Consider the following 17,602-nt stretch of genomic DNA (forward strand, 5'->3'; position numbering starts at 1 on the left):
GTACATGGAAGTTGTTGAAAAAATTATTCCCATAATTTCACGGGACTTTGGCATCAGGAGACTAATGCTTACAGATAATGAGAAAAATCTGCATATTCCATTTGCTTCTTCCACACTCCTGTGCTGGATTCACAGTTGTGGAGAACCTGTAACTCCCTTTTGAATCAAGATATTTCACTGGAAGTCTTAGAAATGAATGGGGGCTGCTACCTTTGGGACAACAGAGACTTAATTGTGGGGACAAAGATGATGTAGGAGATGAGGGCTTCAGTGTTTTCTTGGAGGCTGAAATTGTATAAAGATTTAGTGATACTGAAAATTATTAATACCCTTCAGGTAGGGAGTGAAAAATACTGTTTCTCATAAGCCTAGTTAAATGGCTGCCACTTAACTAGACCTCTCAAAACATTTCCCTCATCAGGTTGCTCAGCAGAAATGATGCAAGCTGGTTTGACTGGCATTTTTCTAAATAATAAGCCAAATTTGTATTTAACAAAAGTAACTGAAAATGTTTAAAATACTTCAAACTGTAATACAGATTTCAGCTTTGTTTGCATTCAACTTCCTATGATAATCACTTGATGCTTGACTCCTGTGCTTTGGTGCAAAGCATAGTCAAATTCTGTATGCTTACCTGTGTCAATCTCCCTAAAAATGGCATAATTGGCCCAAAAATGGTGGTTGCAAATTGTCATCAAGTTTATAATAGGTGTTATAAATCTAGCCAGGGAGACATGTGGCCCTGTATATTCTGGGAATGTGGCCAAAGTATATTCTGTTTATTTCTTGTCCAGTAACACTGGGCAAGAAATGTAGTGGTTATTGCCAGAGCCAAATATGTTCCAAGCCCCGTATAGGGATATGCTGAGGTCTGTCCTAGGATCTAACTTCTGCACTCAGGTATGGCAGCAGTATCTTGGGGAGAAGCCCAGAGTGACTTGGGTGTTACTAATTTAAAGATCACTGAAAGAAGTATTTTAGAAAGTTCCTGATAGCCATGGAGACAGATAAAAGCCAGTGTGCCACACTGTACTTTATTTGTTAAAAAAGCTCAAATTTGTTTCTTTACGCTGGGTATTTAATTGATCTACAACTGAATTACTTTGTCATTCTGTTCTTCATTTTAAAAAAAACCAGACTATCTTCCCTTTTCTAATGTAATACTAAATTTATGTGAAAACAAATGACAGTGGTATTTTTTGATGTTATTCCAAAAGTTTAAGACAAATTCTGATCTGAGTAAACTTGAGTAATGTCACTGAGTTGGGTTTAAATATAAAACCGAGTCCAGAACTTATCTCAACATTTACAGCCCTTGTACTGTATCAGATATCTTTTACACTTGGGAAAAACTTGCTTTCTGTACATCTTTTTAGTGTATAGTTCTGTAGTAGTGACTTTAGTTTCAATCAGACCTAATGCATTATCATCATCTTTGCTTCTGCTTGAAGTGTACAGACCTTTCCATTTTAGGGATGAAGCACTGTTTCATCTAAATATTTGAAATGATTCTTCAGCCTAAGTGCATTAAAAAAGGGGATAGTAATAACACATAAAATTTTTATTTCTTTGTGAAATGTCATGATTTGATTACTTTTTGGCAGTAGTTCTAAGATTTGTTTTGGTTTTTTTTTTTGTTTTTTGTTTCCTTTGTAATGTGTTTTGTAGAAGATGTGCTTTTGTTGTAAATCAGAAATGTCTTGTCTGGGTACGTAACTCTGAGAAACAGTAGATTTTGATAGATAACACTTCTCTCTGAAATAAATACTAGTCTTCAGGGTTGGTTTTCCTCAACACTTCAGATTTAAAAAAATATCCCCTTGGGAGTTTAATCTCTGAAACATTTGGGTAAAGCTTTGGAATTAGGACAGTAGACTGGCAAACATCATTCTCTGATTTAAATTATGCATATCAGTGTGAACTAATTCCTTAAAAGCTATTTCAGTGCAGTAGGTTTGTAAAGAAAAAGGCAATGAAGTTTTGAGATAAGTACAGTGTTTTTCCTGAAAAATACAGTAAGGTGCTGCAGATCATGTTTGACCTCAGTCCATTATATAGTTAGGGATTTTGATAAACAGTGGTTTTCCTTAGTTAAATTAAATATAGATGAACTAATAAAAGACCAGTGTGACTTGATCCCTCTCTCTTGCTGCTTGATGTTTGCCTCCAGTGTGGATCAGCTGAAGGTCTATTAAATGGGTTCATGCAGCTTGATTTGTGCAGCACTGAATTTGTTGGCAATACTCTTAGTGGCATGTGTGGGTGCAGGGGATAGAGGTGTAAGGTGTGTCCCAGGAGGGATGTTCCTAGTCCTTCTTGAGCAAAGACAAGCTCATGTGTAAACAAAAACTTGGAATGCCAAAACCAATTTCTCTTTGCTTATAATCCAGAGCCCATCTAGGAGGACTGTGCTGCCGGAGCCTGGCCCATGGTGCTCAAGTCACAAATTCTGTCATATCCCTGCTAGCATGCCTTTCTGAATTTGGCCTTTGCCCAAAGAAAGTAATTTCAATAACTTTTTTGGTAGACTGGGCAAATGATAAACTAATTATTACAAGGAGTGTAAATGACATTTTAGACTCAATCCTCTTGCTTCAGATGCCATTAAGTGCTTTGCCATCATATTTGAAGAGAGAAAGATGATGTTGTTTGGGCAAAAAAAAAATCAATTTTGATATATCATATAGCTTTTAAATGGCATTTAAACTGCTTATCAAGAACAACATAACACAAAAATTGGAGGCACTTCACAAGCATATAATAAACCTTAGTTTTATACTATGGTGCCAAGGGGGATATTTTACTGGTTAATCAAGCCTTGAGACAAGATAGGCAATCTGGTGTAACTAGTCTCACATCCTTGCCTGAGAAAAAGCTGCAGGATAGATGAATGCTCAGGTATTAACATGTTCTGACACTGGGCACGATTCTGTCTCTCTGAACTTAATGAGAAGCTTTCTCTTGATTCCCGCGTGCGCCAGATTGGGACTGGCATGTCTGCCTCTGACATTAAAATAAAACTTGGAAACAACTTCTGTGTTAAAAAAGAAACAAAGTAGACACTCTGCTTCCCAGATTAAAAAAAAAAAAAAAGGTTGCCCCGAGGATTCAAAATTGTCTTTGGGGCCCAGCAAACAATAGTTTATTTCTTACTCTAATGGCAAACTCTCTAGAGCTGTGGATAAAAGTGTGTTTGATGGAAAAGCACTGCGAGTTCCCAGAGCCTGTGGGGAAAGCTGCTCGGCACCTGATTAGGATTCCAAGTGAATGTGAATTCATTTAACAACCCCTTTCAATGTTGTCTTTTGTGCAGACCGGTTTGGACTCGGACAACCAGGCAGGATGCCTGCTTCTGTGAATGCCATGCGAGTCCTGAGCACAAGCACAGATCTGGAGGCTGCTGTGGCCGATGCACTGGTAAGAGGAAAAATACAAAATGCTTCCAACACCGGAAAGTGGCTTAAAGTTACCTGTACGTATGTTCTCCTCTTTCTAAATAGCTTTGTTCTGATTGTGCCAGTGTCTGATGCTGTAAAGTTAGTTACCTTTTGCTGTTTTGTCTTTTGGTATATTGGCAGCAATGTTTGTTTCCTTATTCCATATTAGTTCTCCACAGTAGTTGTCAAACTGATCACTGTGGCTTGGTGCTAGAGCTGCAGGATGGTTTGAATCAGCTGTTAGTCTTTCACTTGGCTGTCAGATGATGTATATGGCACTGTGGGGGTGCTCGGCACCTGCAGGGTCAGGGATTGCCATCAGTCTCACTACCTGCATGAAGACTTTGTCAGAAAAAGTGTTCTGTATTAGTGCTGATTCCTGATCAGGTTTAGAGGAGAACTAAGAATTTCACAAGTTCCTGCCCTGTGTTATTTGTACCTGTCCAGATACTTGGATCAGCTCATAACTTGCCTTGCCTGTAATCAGTACTGTCTCACGCAGTTGAAGTAACTTGTCAAGTTTGCTGCTAGTACTTTCAAACATTCAATGCATTTCCAAGTAAATTCATTGTAACTTTAAAATTTTTTATTGTCCTATATAATCTTACTATATTATAACATCTCTCGGCTAGATCCCAGAAAGTGTTTTTTGCTCTTCAGAAGACAAGTGTTAAGCCTTTCGATTTACCTTCAGTATTTGGGGTAGAGAGGATTCATATAGTCAGGAGCAATTATTGTACAGCGTTAGCTGAGTACTGGTGTACCTTGGGTCTTCTCCAGCTCAAGACCTCAGGGGAGGACTTCCAAATGTCTCTTGAGACAGATATCTCAGATCTCTATGGAGAATGAACCATGTCCCCAGAGTTTGTGATAAATGTCCTTTCTCCATTTCCTAGTTCACTTTCCCTAAGGATGGCTAACATTTTCTTTTTTATATTTGACTATCATCCAGCTCATGTCACCTCCATTTCTAGATGATTATTAAGGTACTCTTAGACAAATGTCATTTTTTACAAAATCTACCATTCAAAAGAAAAGAATATGTGACTAATATAAAGGTAGGACAGTATATAATAGATGGCACTGTTGCATTTAGTGGGCTTAATCATCAGTGGGCTTTTTCATTACCAAACACAACAGCTTGTGAACAAGTTTCTGCTCTCAGCACCTCAAATGTGCCATCAGAGCAGTTCAGGGCATAATTATAGGTGATGGTTTGCCTGTGTAAATGAAATCAAGCTATATCCCTGAATGTGAGCAGTTGCTTAATACAGGTTTCTTGGTGGAGGAGAAGGTCTCAGTGTTTCAATTCACTGCTGATCGTTAATGTCTCTTTGGGTGTAATTTAATATTCAGGTAGACTTACAGTTCCCTTTTAAATATTCCACTCTTTTAAACTAAATAACATTATACTGGAATGTTAAATCTTAAAAGGTTGAACACTTTAAAGGGAAATCCTTAAGTCTAGCTGGAAACTAAGCTGCTGACTTGGTTGATCAATACGAATTTGTATGGCTTTAGGGGATGCAACGTGATCTTTTTGTCCCCTTCTTTCCCATCACCCCAATTTGCTCTTCTCACAACAGGCAATTTACAAATGCTCCTTTTGAGAGAGCAACGTGATGCCAGCTCTTATCCAGGAGTCTTGTTTTCAAGGAAGCATTATTTTCCCTGTAGTAAGAAATGAAAGTAACTTCTCCAGAGATGGCTTCAGCCAAATACTCAGTTTAAGCAGAACACAGTGGGTCATTTTGTGACCTCTGCTCCCCATGTACAGTTCCCATTGGATCCAGTCTGTCTCGAGAGCTGGACTTGGCATAAACCTGCAGTGTCTCTACTGGGAATCAGTGCTTGGATCTGTCAGAAGAGCTCAAAGGGTGATGGAAACTTTTCTATTAAGTAAGGCCTTTAAGCCAGGGGGGACATCCAGGGTGTCTTGAAAGAAGATGAGCTTCAAAAAAAACGTGGTTTAAGAACTGCAGGTTGAAAGAGAACTTGGTCAAGTGAAGTTGATTAAATGTGGTGTACTGTAGATAGTGGTTTCCTGACATCAGAATTTCTTTCCAAGACTCTAAAAATCAAATGCTACTAATATGTGGGGATATAAATCATTACCAAAAGCTCTGGTATCTTCCAGAGCAGCATTCTAAAAGGTAAGCAGAGAGTTGCTCTATATAGATCTGCCAGCAAAAAAACTATTAACGTATTATCTCACTTCCAAGCTCCCTAATGGAAATTGTAGGCTGTAAGGGTAAAGCAATAGTTTGGAGATAAACGCAGGCATTATTATACCCACTTTTATTTTGCATATACTGTATTTTAATTTGCTAAGACACATTTGCTATACGTTTTTGTTGCAAAAACAAACCCTACATAAGCTTCTGACATAATTCTCTATGCTTTTTCCCACCCTTCAATATTTTCCTGCCTACAGCTGTTAGGAGACTCCAGGAGCAAGGTACTAGTGCTTTCTTGACTTTTTATTTCTACTTTCCAACTTGCCCCACCCTGTTGCTAACACCCATGATACTGCACTTGTGTTAGTTTCTACATTTCAAACCTGCAGTCCTAGTGGAAGCAAAACTCTGCTGGCTTCACAAGTCCAAGAGCTGCATGACTTCACGCTGTAAGGAATTCTGTAGCAAACACTTTAGAATATAGATTCTCTTTTATCTGATATATATCAGTCCTGTTCTGTTAAGGTTCGTTTAGGAGTTTTGTAGTATAGCATACAATTTGTTTTGCTACCATAATTATTTTAATATCTCTTATGTAAGAATCGAGGTTGTCAAAGATGGTACCTAAGGGAATCACATCCTCTAATGCCATGCTATGGAAATGAGTGCAATTTGAGTACTCAACTCCCATAGCAGCCTCTGGAAAAATCCTAGTCCAAACTAACAGAAATTTTCATCTCCTGTATCTCAGTGCATTTCTAGAGTCACTTCATTATCGATATCAAAGTGACTGTGCATGTCAGCACAGATTCTTTCAGCTCTTTCTTCTTTTATTATTTTTTTTCTTGAAGTAGAGTTTGTATTATCACAGAATCTGTAACAATGGAACTGACTGTTATTGACAATAAAATAACGTATGATTGCCAGTAGCTAATTTCACTGGGCATAAATATCTTGCTTCCATGCTGGGGAAGGCAAGCCCTGCTCCCCTTAGTCACTTGAATAGTCTCATTGAAATCAATGGGATCTGTCTTGCTGTACTGTGAGAGGTAAGCAGGCAGTGCTTGGTGATGTCTTTAAAACACGTCACTATAGCAATAGTCTTCCTTTTAGTGATTATTGATAGAATGTTTTTCTTTTGGCACTGATGTAACCATATATAACTTACTAAGTCTGAGTTTCCCCTTTTCCAGAAAAAGCCAGTGAGAAGAAGATATGAACCCTATGGGATGTACTCCGATGATGATGCTAACAGTGATGCATCAAGCGCTTGCTCAGAGCGCTCCTATGGTTCCAGGAATGGGGGCATTCCACACTACCTGCGGCAGACTGAAGATGTGGCTGAGGTTCTGAACCACTGTGCCAGCTCCAACTGGTCTGAAAGGAAAGAGGGGCTCATAGGTCTTCAGAACTTACTGAAAAGTCAGCGGACACTGAGGTGACCTTGATAGTTTTTATAGTTCAGTCATTCATGAGAAATGGCTATAGTCAGATGTCAGTAATACGTACCTGCCTTATGAAGACACATACTATCTTTCACAGCTGTGAAAGCTTTGTCTCCACAATCTGGGACTTTACTTTTGGAAAAAGTTCTGCTATGTCATCAGTATAATTTGTGTTAAATTTGTAGCAGTAATGTAGAAAGGACTCAGTTAAGCATGCTATCTTCTATTAGCCTTCCTCTGTTTTGTGGAGGCTTCCAGTGGTAGGTGCTTGTTGCAGCACATTGACATTTCCCACAATGATGGTATCGTAAAAGCAGTACCACCCTTTGAATGCATTTACATTAATCCGACCCTTCAGTTTATTATTTTCTCCCAGCAACTCAGTTGGCGAAGCAAGCACTCACCGCACTTACTCTGTGTGTGTGTTTCAAAGATGAGATTAGACAATGCTTATGTTGGGTATACTTTGACTCCTTATGAAGTCTTTGTCAGATGCAATTATAGATATTACTTATAACTCTTGAAAAATCTTAGATATTTGAGGCTCCTATAAATGGTGTAGCTTGTAGAGGGAAGTTTCTTAAGGCAGTGAAATAGGTATACCAACTCTGAAAATTTGCTTGTGGTAGGAGACAGAGGCCTTTGTTGAAAGCCACATAAACCCTTCCAACACCTTTGGCATGTCACACATTACAGCAGATCTTAGAATTACCCAGTAGCCATATGGAAACGTCGTATGGCCACAGGTCACATGAACTAAAGTCAGCTGACTCTCAGGCCATAGTTTTTTGCCCTTAGTTTATGGTGAAGGTATTTGGAAACAAGTTGATTATCCTTTGACTCCTTTGAGGATAACATTCACAAAGAGCTGTGACACTTTATTTTCCTGTTATGAATATTATGTACTTAAATTATGACCAAGTTTGTAAGTGTGGTTGTATGGTTTATAGCCTACCTACTTGGATTGGCGCAATTCTTTCCATTTCAAAAGGCCTTTACACTGGCTGAAAATATTTGATGGCTCATGTGAACAGGCTGAATGAAAATATACGGAGAGCAGGCCTGGAAAAGGTGTTCTCTTGCTATCATAAAAATATTCTAGAACTTTACATAATGTGGTATAGTCCTTAAGTGGGAAGTGCTACAGGTTTTTAATATGAGTAGTTAGACTCTCTCAATCAGAGATGCTTTTTGATGTTGTCTATTTACAAGTCTTTTAAAGATACTTCCTTCATTTATGCTGCTTTTTTTTTTCTTTTTTCTTCTTTATTTATTTTAACAAACTGTCTGGAGAAAACTGATACTTCATATACTTGTATGAAAAGGTTGGGTGAGACACTGATTTTGCCACAAAGGTGTGTGAGGATTTATAACCAAGGTTTTGAGTGCTGCTTTTCCAAGAGAGGAAATGCTGAGAAGTTAGGGTGATGAGCTGTTTATCCATATCCATATCTCTTAGCAGAAATGCTGGTAGAATTTTTGTTTTCAACTCTGCTGACTGCAGTCTTTAAACTGTACTGCTGTCACTAGTCTCTCAAGCTTGCAAGTTTTCTTAGCTTTGATCCTGAATAGTTTATAAACCTGTCCCAGGAACTACACCCCTGCAGAGTTATTTTTTAATTTGATACTGGTTTTAGTTGTCTAGATTATATTTCATTTTGGTTTGCCTTTGGTCTGCTTCCTCTTTGGTTCAGAGTTGGCCTGGTGCCTGTTCTAATGGTTAGATTTTATCATCCTGTTTGTTCCCACGGCATCTTGTAGATCATCATCAAGGTCATTAGTCCAAAGGGCAAGTCTGTCTGTCTTCTAATTAAACCTGGTATCTTCTGTTGTGGTCTGAGAAGTTTAATAAAAGTCAGAGATACGGCTAGGTTTCCTTTAGTGCTCTGAACTGAAAGATGGTTGATCCTATATTAGCTGGGATTTGCATATTCAGAAAGATGTGTGCGTACAAAGTGGTGTGGCGCTTACCTATCCGTTTGTTTCATATAGTTTCATGTGGCCTAATTCTCTTAAGTGTGCTCCCCGTAAGGTCTTCAAAATAAAACAAGGCCAACAAGTCCCTTAAGGAAATGTTCTTCCACTGCCTGTTTCAGTTTAGTACTTGCATTGTTACCTTGGGTCCATGAGCTTTTAAAAAGAGACACACTTACACTTGCTGTTTTCATGTAACCTGTGTCCAGAAAGAAAATTCATTAGAATAATAGCTAAGGGTTTGTCTAAAGAGCTGTAATTTGCAATTCAGAAGAGCGTTGTAGTCATTTTAGGACTGTGCAGTCTCACCCTGAATGAAGCTGACAGCTTGCTGTGACATTGTTTCAAAGATTTTTTCCTCTACATCAAACCATTTGGTTTGTGTCATTTTAAAATTTGGTCAGCCTTTAATGCATAGGCTTGTTTTGAAAAATGTCCTGTATTACTTATAAATGAGTTAACATAAAAAAGCTGCAGACTAATAGCATATTCTGGTCTGTTGTTCGAAGCTTATTTTGAGAGAGGGAGAGATATGTTGGTGGACTGTAGACCTAATGTCTTTCTGGAAAGAGGGTTACCCATAGTTAAGACCTGAATGGCTGTTTTCTGAGCGAACCATGTGCATTTCAGTAGTTGCTCTGGTTTCATAGTAATGGTGGAAAATATCTAACTGCATGCATGGTAAGCAGGAAATGTTACCCAACTGTTTTGTTCTGGTTTTGTGTGCACAGTAAACAAGGAAAATTTCTGCATTCTTTGGCAGTTTGCCTTTCAGGAAAACTAAGACTTGTATTTTCAATACATTGCAAGTAAGAGCTTTGGCATCAAACAGTTCTGCATTTGACTTAACTCAGTATCTTATGAAAAGGACCCATACATCATCCTTCTCACCCCTGGCATAAAAAGAGTGTTACTGACACCTAATAATCTTTCTAATAGGAACTTAGATTGCGCTTTGATTTAATTATCTTCTGACTTACTAGGTTGCCCACTTGTTAATCTGTTTTGTATTTCTGTTTATTTGTCTACTCCATGTGCCTGCTGTCAGACTTCAGAGTTGGTTCTGGTATTTGTTAATATGGTGTGATTCTTGACTGATTTTAATGATTTTTTTAACTGAAAATTTAGACGAAAATATTTATGATTAGTATATACCCAAACAGCATGAAAGTTCTGATTTTACTTGAAAATTTGGATTCCCTGACAAAGGAGACTTGAGACACTTTGGCTGCAAAAGACCCACATTTCAGTGAGTCTGTGACCTTGACTGACGCAGGCAGAAAACAAATACTTCCCAAATGTGTGCATTTCAAGTTGTATTCTGCAATCCAGAGCATAGAAAAAGGTTAAAGCAGCAGAAAATACAAGTGTCTGTCTTATAATTTTAAAAAAAAAGTGTATTAGATTTCTTAATGTAAGACTGGTGATCCCAGCGGTTAAACTGGAATGGCAGTTAAAAGGCTTTGCCTAGATACAGTTTTCAGAAGTGTGACTTAAGTATCATTTAAATAAAGGTTAGATCTTTCAGCTGTTAATATTTATTAACCTTTTTTCTGCAACTAGAACTTTAGCATTAATACCTATTCTATTTATTTCAGCCGAGTCGAGTTAAAAAGGCTATGTGAAATATTTACTCGCATGTTTGCTGACCCTCACAGCAAGGTAAGATCACAAAGACTTGACTCATTCTCTTACATTTCCCTGTGTGCACATTTGACACTGTTCCAAGATGAATGGTCCATATTCTTACCATCTGCTGGGGAAGTGGGCATTTATAAGTCTCCTTGACTTTTATGTTTTGTAATAAGGGGATATATCTCAATCTCCCTTATATTGCTAGGACTTGGACTTGGTTACTCCTTGCTTCATAAGGGGCAGCTCTCCCATGTTAACTCATGGAACGAGAAGTTCAGTTTTACTTGTGGTTCTCTAGGGAGTGTCTTGGTGATACACACTAGAGTGAGGTCTGTGAAGGTAATGAACTGGAGTTCAGCATCACAGTCACTGCGGTTTGTATATTGTATATGCCTGGGAGCAGTATGGCACCTCACCAAGATACTGTTCTGGATCTCATAATTAAAGTCCTTAATATAGCTGTTTTGCCTTCTTTATAGCACTAACCTTTGAAGTTAAAGGCCATGGCATAAATTTACAAACATCTCTTAAAAAGCAGCAGGGTAGGGAATGGGGAGGTCGGGTCCATAGGCACGTTCAGACCCAGTAGCCTTCTGCCAGCAGATAAGTGGGAGCAGAGAGAAGGGAAAAGGGAGTTTCATGCCCTTTCCTGAGGAGGTTTGCTGGTTGAAGGCAACCAGTAGTGGCTGAGTAAAAACATCTGCTGTTGGGTTAAATGCAGTTTGAGAAAGCGTAAGTTGTACAAATATTTGTATTTCAGACCACTTGGTAAACCAGTTTAAATAATCAGTTGTCAGGTGGAAATGCCATGGGCAGGCACAGTTGCCTGTCACAGGCAGGTCTTGCTCCAAGTGTGCATTTTTCGCCATAGTAATAGTCCAGATCAGCTGTCCCACAGGCTGAGTGTGGCAGTTCCTACCTTCTAAGGTCTTAACGTTTTGCTTCTCAAAGGTTCAGCATGTGTTGTAGAAAGGGTGAAGGTGTAGCTCTTTGCAGAATGGTTCCAATTCTTGTGTCGTGTGAGGGTTTATTACACACTGGACTAAAGTTATGTCCTCTGTGGTGATCTGTAACCTGCACTGCTTCTGTAGAATTATTGCTACAAACACATTAGTCGTGGTGTTAAACATATCCAGACATGTAAACATATATAAACATATGTTACTTTCATGACTGAGGAGACTGGATCTGATACAAGGTATATGATATTTTAAGTAACTCTGTTGAGAAGAGATTCAAGAAAATGTTAACTTCCAATGAATGCATCCTTTATCTGTTTACAAACTGCATCTGAACAACCAGCCTTGATCACTATGTGTGCTAACGAGTGGTTTGTTTTGTTGCATGGCCTGCTTTGCCGTGGAATTCACAACAGAGAGTAAGTGTATTCTACCCCCTTCCTTCATTTGTTTCCTGTGGTATTTTAATACGACACGTTTTAGACGTGTTTCGTCTGACTTTTTTTTTTTCCCCAGCCATGTAGTCACTAAAATCATTCATTCTTGAAACTGTCTATAACAAAATCATCCTGAAACACAGATTGTAAACCTCTCCCCTTTGATTATTTTTGTTTAAAGCACTGTGTTCCTTTTTGTGACACCTGTTTTGTTTATAGGTGTTCAGCATGTTTCTGGAAACCCTGGTTGATTTCATCATCATTCATAAAGATGACTTGCAGGATTGGCTTTTTGTTCTCCTGACCCAGTTACTAAAGAAAATGGGAGCAGATTTGCTGGGGTCTGTGCAGGCGAAAGTTCAAAAAGCTCTGGATGTCACCAGGTAGAGTATGTAGATGGCAAATACTATGAAGGTTTTTGCAGGATTACAGAAGGGCATCTGATGAACATTTTAGAAACACAGTAGTCCTGTATGTTTTGAGGGCTCAATCTTGATGAATACCGGAATAAAGGAGAGCAAAGTTATGTCACAGTATTTCAGGCATTGAATTAAAAAGGCTCATCTAGGATACTGAGTGTATATTACTCCTCCAGGGGAGGGTCAATAGCTATTATCTCTTTCCATTTCTTTTTCTAAATGTAACGTCAGTTGCTTTCCTCACTTGTACTTAAAATATGTAATATCTGTATGTATGTACTGCAATACAAGAGGGGAAAAAGAGAAAAGAATTCTAAATATAAAATGAAAATATTTCACATGGGTGTACTCTTCAGTGTCAGTGATGCAACTTATTTCTAAATTTGTCTACATTTGACTTAAGATACATCGTATGGTATATCAGCTGCAGGCTGAGAAAATTGGGGCTGTTCAGCCTGGAGAAGAGAAGGTTGCATGGAGACCTCGTAGCAGCCTTCCAGTATCTGAAGGGGGCCTACAAGGATGCTGGGGAGGGACTCTTCAACAGGGACTGTAGTGGTAGGACAAGGGGTAATGGCTTTAAACTTAAACAGGGGAAGTTTAGGTTAGACATAAGGAAGAAGTTCTTTACAGCGGGGGTGGTGAGGCACTGGAATGGGTTGCCCAAGGAAGTTGTGAATGCTCCATCCCTGGTGGTGTTCGAGGCCAAGTTGGACAGAGCCATAGGTGACATGGTCTAGCGGGAGGCATCCCTGCCCATGGCAGGAGGGTTGGAACTAGATGATCTTAAGGTCCTTTCCAACCCAAACCATTCTATGATTCTATCTCTTTTCTAAATAGGTAACTTTAAAGTATAACATTTAAAATGTGTAACTGGTTTTGTTAATTTGATTTTATTTTTTTTTTGGTGTGCATGTGCTTAGATATCAATTTTCTTTCTGATTGATGGGGGGAGGTGGAATATTTACAGCATTCATATTTACCACAAAGTTCAGAACATCTTTCATATTGTTCAAACAGCAAATAAGGGTAAATGTCAGGATAAGACCTTGAATGCTACTGCAGTGTGCACACCAATTCTGTAGTCCATGTCATTTCTAAGGATGTCCAGCACAGGTCACTGTTACAATAAGGTTCAGCTAATCCTGGAAATAGGATAATTAAAAAAAAAAAAGTAATCCAGGAGAAAATAGGATAGATTAGGAAAATAGGAGAAAGAAGTCAAAACTAGGTATGAACTCTGAGGACAAGATAAATACCAGGCTGCTACTGGAGATTAGGGAACAAAGAACAGCTTGAAATGAAGGAATGGACAGATGTGCCAAAAGCTGGGTAAGTGTACAGAGGCCAGATAAAGTAACAGTGTATGGAGATACTGATTTAGCAGTCTTCTTCAGTATTCAATTAGTAGTCAGCTAATCCTTAGACTTGGAGTTTCTCTGGTTCATGGTAAAGTTAAAAAGAAAATTATGATAGGTGTTGAAATCTGTTGTGTAAGCTTTAATGTATAGAGTTAATTTAGTGCTGAAAATTTATGTTGCATTACATTTTTTGCCTTTTGTTGTTTTTTTTTGACAGGGATTCTTTTCCATTTGATCAACAATTTAACATTTTGATGAGGTTTATTGTAGATCAGACCCAAACACCAAACCTGAAGGTCAGTATCAAAAGCCTTCTCAATAAAACATCAAGAAGGTTGTCTAAGCTTGCCATGTCAGGCATACTGGAAAGCATAGAACTCATGTTAAGATGACTAATTTTAAGTACCTGCATGATACAGAAATTATATTGGCATTTAACTTGTTCTCTAAAATAGGATCCTATGAGAGTTGGGCTTTAAGCACACTGGAACATATTAAACTTTGGATATAGATAATTCTTCTTCACCCTGGTCTTGGTAGGAATAAAACCTGGCTGTGCAGGACAGAAAGACCAGATTGTCTGAACGGCTGGACCCTAGCCACACCTCAACAAGTGCTCCTTGCACAGATAAGACAAAACACTTGCAGGGTTTGGAGAAAAAAAAAATCAGAGCTTTCTGTTACTGAATCCTCCCAAAGGAATATTGTTGTGCAGACTGTTTTTTAGGAGGTTGCTGTTTAAAGACTGTAGGAAAACTGTAAACTCTGGAAGTCAGACACATTTATCTTCCAGAGTTAAGAATGTACAGGTTACCAAATGACTTGTGTTCTTTCTTTAATCTCTGAAATTTTCTATCTTTTGGGACTCTGTCAGGCATTTGGTTAAGACCAAAAGCTATGGTTTGGCATCTGGAACAATAACCACTGGTGGAACCAGCATGGTAGAGTACTGATTTGCTTACGGAAACACAAGTAGGCATACGTATTTCAAGCCAGTTCTGATATACCATTCCAGGCTCTTACTACACACAATTTATCTGGGGTAGAGAATTGCTCTTGATTTTTGAAACATGACATAGAGAAATGTCAGGGATATTTTGATTTTTCCTCATGACATAAGTCTTGTCAATCCGTAGTGGTATCTGTTTATTATGGGATAAATCCATCTTTGCCCGCTTCTTGAGCCTAACAAATACCTTTTTGCTTCTAAGGTGAAGGTTGCTATCCTGAAGTATATTGAGTCCTTGGCAAGACAGATGGATCCAACAGACTTTGTGAACTCTAGTGAGACAAGACTTGCTGTATCTAGAATTATAACTTGGACAACAGAACCAAAGAGCTCAGATGTGAGAAAGGTAAGCCAGGGTGATCAAGTATTTGCAGTAATTATTGTTGTTTAAAAAAAAAAAAGTGAGAAAAAAGAAGAAACAATAAAGAATGGTCATAAAGGTAATGAAAAATTCAGTTACTAGATTCTGGTTTTTTAAGAAATTGATTTTACATACGTCACTGTCCAAAACAAATTGCCAGTTCACTAAAAACACATTTCTGAAGCATGCCTTCATATATTTTTTTCTAGTAGGTACTTAACTGTATGACTTTACTAATACTGTGCAAAAAGGTGTAACAGTTTGAAAATGTACTTTTTCTTGAGCAGTCTGGAAATATCCCTAGGTTTTAGTTTATTTAGGTGAAGGCCCTGTGCTTTGTAGACTGAATGAAATCTAGCACAACTTCTGTAGTGTTACATTGTTAAAATAAACAAATCAGTAAGCTGCCAGGGGCTCTCAACTCTTTCCTTTTAAGAGCTGTGTGTTTATCTCAACCTGGAAAATACTGACACATTTAGGTCAGGTCTGGGTAATACAGTTACGTTGTTCTTTATCTTGCTCTAGATGCAAGTGTCAGGCAAGCTAAAATGGGGCAGATGGTGATATTCATCTTTCCCAAGAGAAAAGTGAGCCTTAGTTTTATGTACCTGGCATCTGTAACACAATTTAAGACTGCATTCTCAGCCCAGATGCAGAAATATATTCTGGTAAGAGTTAAAGGCTTGAGGTGTACTTGGATTAAAAAAAACAAAAAAAAACAAAAAAAAAAAAAGGCAACCCCCCCCCCCAAAAACCTAAGCAAACCTTTAAGCATTTCAGAATGTAAAAATTATCTGAGATTTTTTCACTCTACATGCACTTAAAATGTTGAATTAGTAGTAGAATAACAGATTATTTTTAAACTTGGAAATAACATTGTTTTTGTTATTAGTGATTATCTGAGTCTGATTAAAAGATCACTGGGGATCAAATGTGCTGCAGCATTATCTGATAGCTGACACAAAGCTTCAAAGAAGCTTTCTGGGTTCGTGCTGCTTTCTTACATACAGTTGATTGGTTCTAGAGAAAAATGTCTCATGGTCTTTTCTGAAGATTTTCTGCAGGGATTATTCACACCAGTGTGACTAAAATTTGCTTCTGCAAGATAATCAGCCTCAGGAAAAAAGGGTTACTTTAAATCCTGGACTTAGATCTAGAATAGGCATTTCCATTTTGATGCTTCCATGTACCAAGTCAGAAAGAATTAAACAGGCAAAGAAGCCGCTTCTCTATTACAGCTCAAGTAAACCGCAAGCAGTCTACTGTGTTTGTGGTCTGCAAGAGGGAGTAGTAATTAATTTAAGTGAATTATGCATTGAAAAGCAAAATCTCTGTGTACTGCTTAGCAGAAGAAATATTCCACCATTAGGGGTCATCATTGCTGCATGCAAAATTGAGTGAAGAGTATCTGCAGAGCTGAAAAAAATTGGCTGTTCACTATGGGGTGTGAGGAGTGGGTGTTCACAGCAGGGTATCCATCCTTCTGTCTCTTTCAAAGACTTGCAGAACTCTGGAAAAACTTCCACCAAACTCCACCTGGGCAGTACCCAAGCAAGTGCCTTGGGTCTGACAAGAGATTACTGAATCTAAATTCTACTTATTGAACCTGCATGTGACTTGGATTTGCCTCTGATACCTGTAGCTTTCAAAGAAATTATTACACAGCTAAGCCAATTTAGGCTACTGAGAGTGAATGCCCAGGTGATCCTTATTTTAACATGCCGTTGCTGTACTATGATTTTATTAAGAACACAGTACAAACCATAGGCTTTAGAAGAAACACTGCAGCAAAGGATTTATAAGCAATCATTGGCCATTATCTCTGTGAGGACTTTAGTTAACAGACTAATAAATTCTTTATGCAGTAGCAAACTGGATTATCAAGGGCCAACCCAGACAGGTGAAATGTTCTGAAGAACACAATTGAAAGATTGTCCTCTGTTTTTGGAGACTGTATGTAACTTGGAATAAAGTACCTTTTTTAACAGTAAGGTGATAAATTTAAGCATTAAAAGATTCTGCCCTCGTGGAAGGTATTATGGCAGCGTTCAAGATCTGTGATCTTTCTAAGCCCAAAGCAGACCATGCATTGTAAATGTTGTCACAAACGTCCCTCCCTCAGGGGAGAGGGAGAAGAACCAGTTTGGTCTTCAAATGATCAAAGTACTACAACAGCCCTGTAAAAAGTGTAAAATAAGATAATTTTTCAGTAGAATCTGGATTTGAGACCACCAGTGCAATCAATGCGGCTCCAGAAAGCTGACAAGAGCACAGTTTATTTTTGGTACTGAGGAGTCTTTGCAGGCATAGTCTGGCCCATGTATACTTCTCCAGCTGGCACGGTGCAATGGTGATGCTGGTCCCCAACTACTTGCGGAGGCAGGGGCT

The 17,602-nt window shown here is 38.5% G+C and overlaps 1 protein-coding gene across 1 annotated transcript in view; it reads left to right on the top strand.

The window, feature by feature from the left end:
• The window catches only part of CLASP1 (cytoplasmic linker associated protein 1), a gene marked incomplete at its 5' end in the record, with an annotated part of 127,845 nt that overhangs the window by 71,224 nt on the left and 39,019 nt on the right, over positions 1-17,602 (top strand). Inside the window, 7 exons of the mRNA XM_010018970.1 lie at positions 3,314-3,417; positions 6,808-7,052; positions 10,632-10,695; positions 12,044-12,046; positions 12,284-12,447; positions 14,062-14,140; positions 15,056-15,199. Of these exons, the coding sequence (XP_010017272.1) occupies positions 3,314-3,417; positions 6,808-7,052; positions 10,632-10,695; positions 12,044-12,046; positions 12,284-12,447; positions 14,062-14,140; positions 15,056-15,199 (803 nt within the window). The remainder of the gene's footprint in view (positions 1-3,313; positions 3,418-6,807; positions 7,053-10,631; positions 10,696-12,043; positions 12,047-12,283; positions 12,448-14,061; positions 14,141-15,055; positions 15,200-17,602) is intronic.

The sequence above is a fragment of the Nestor notabilis genome, unplaced genomic scaffold (genome assembly GCF_000696875.1).
Source record: "Nestor notabilis isolate BGI_N333 unplaced genomic scaffold, ASM69687v1 scaffold6577, whole genome shotgun sequence".
NCBI classification, from domain to species: Eukaryota; Metazoa; Chordata; class Aves; order Psittaciformes; family Psittacidae; genus Nestor; species Nestor notabilis.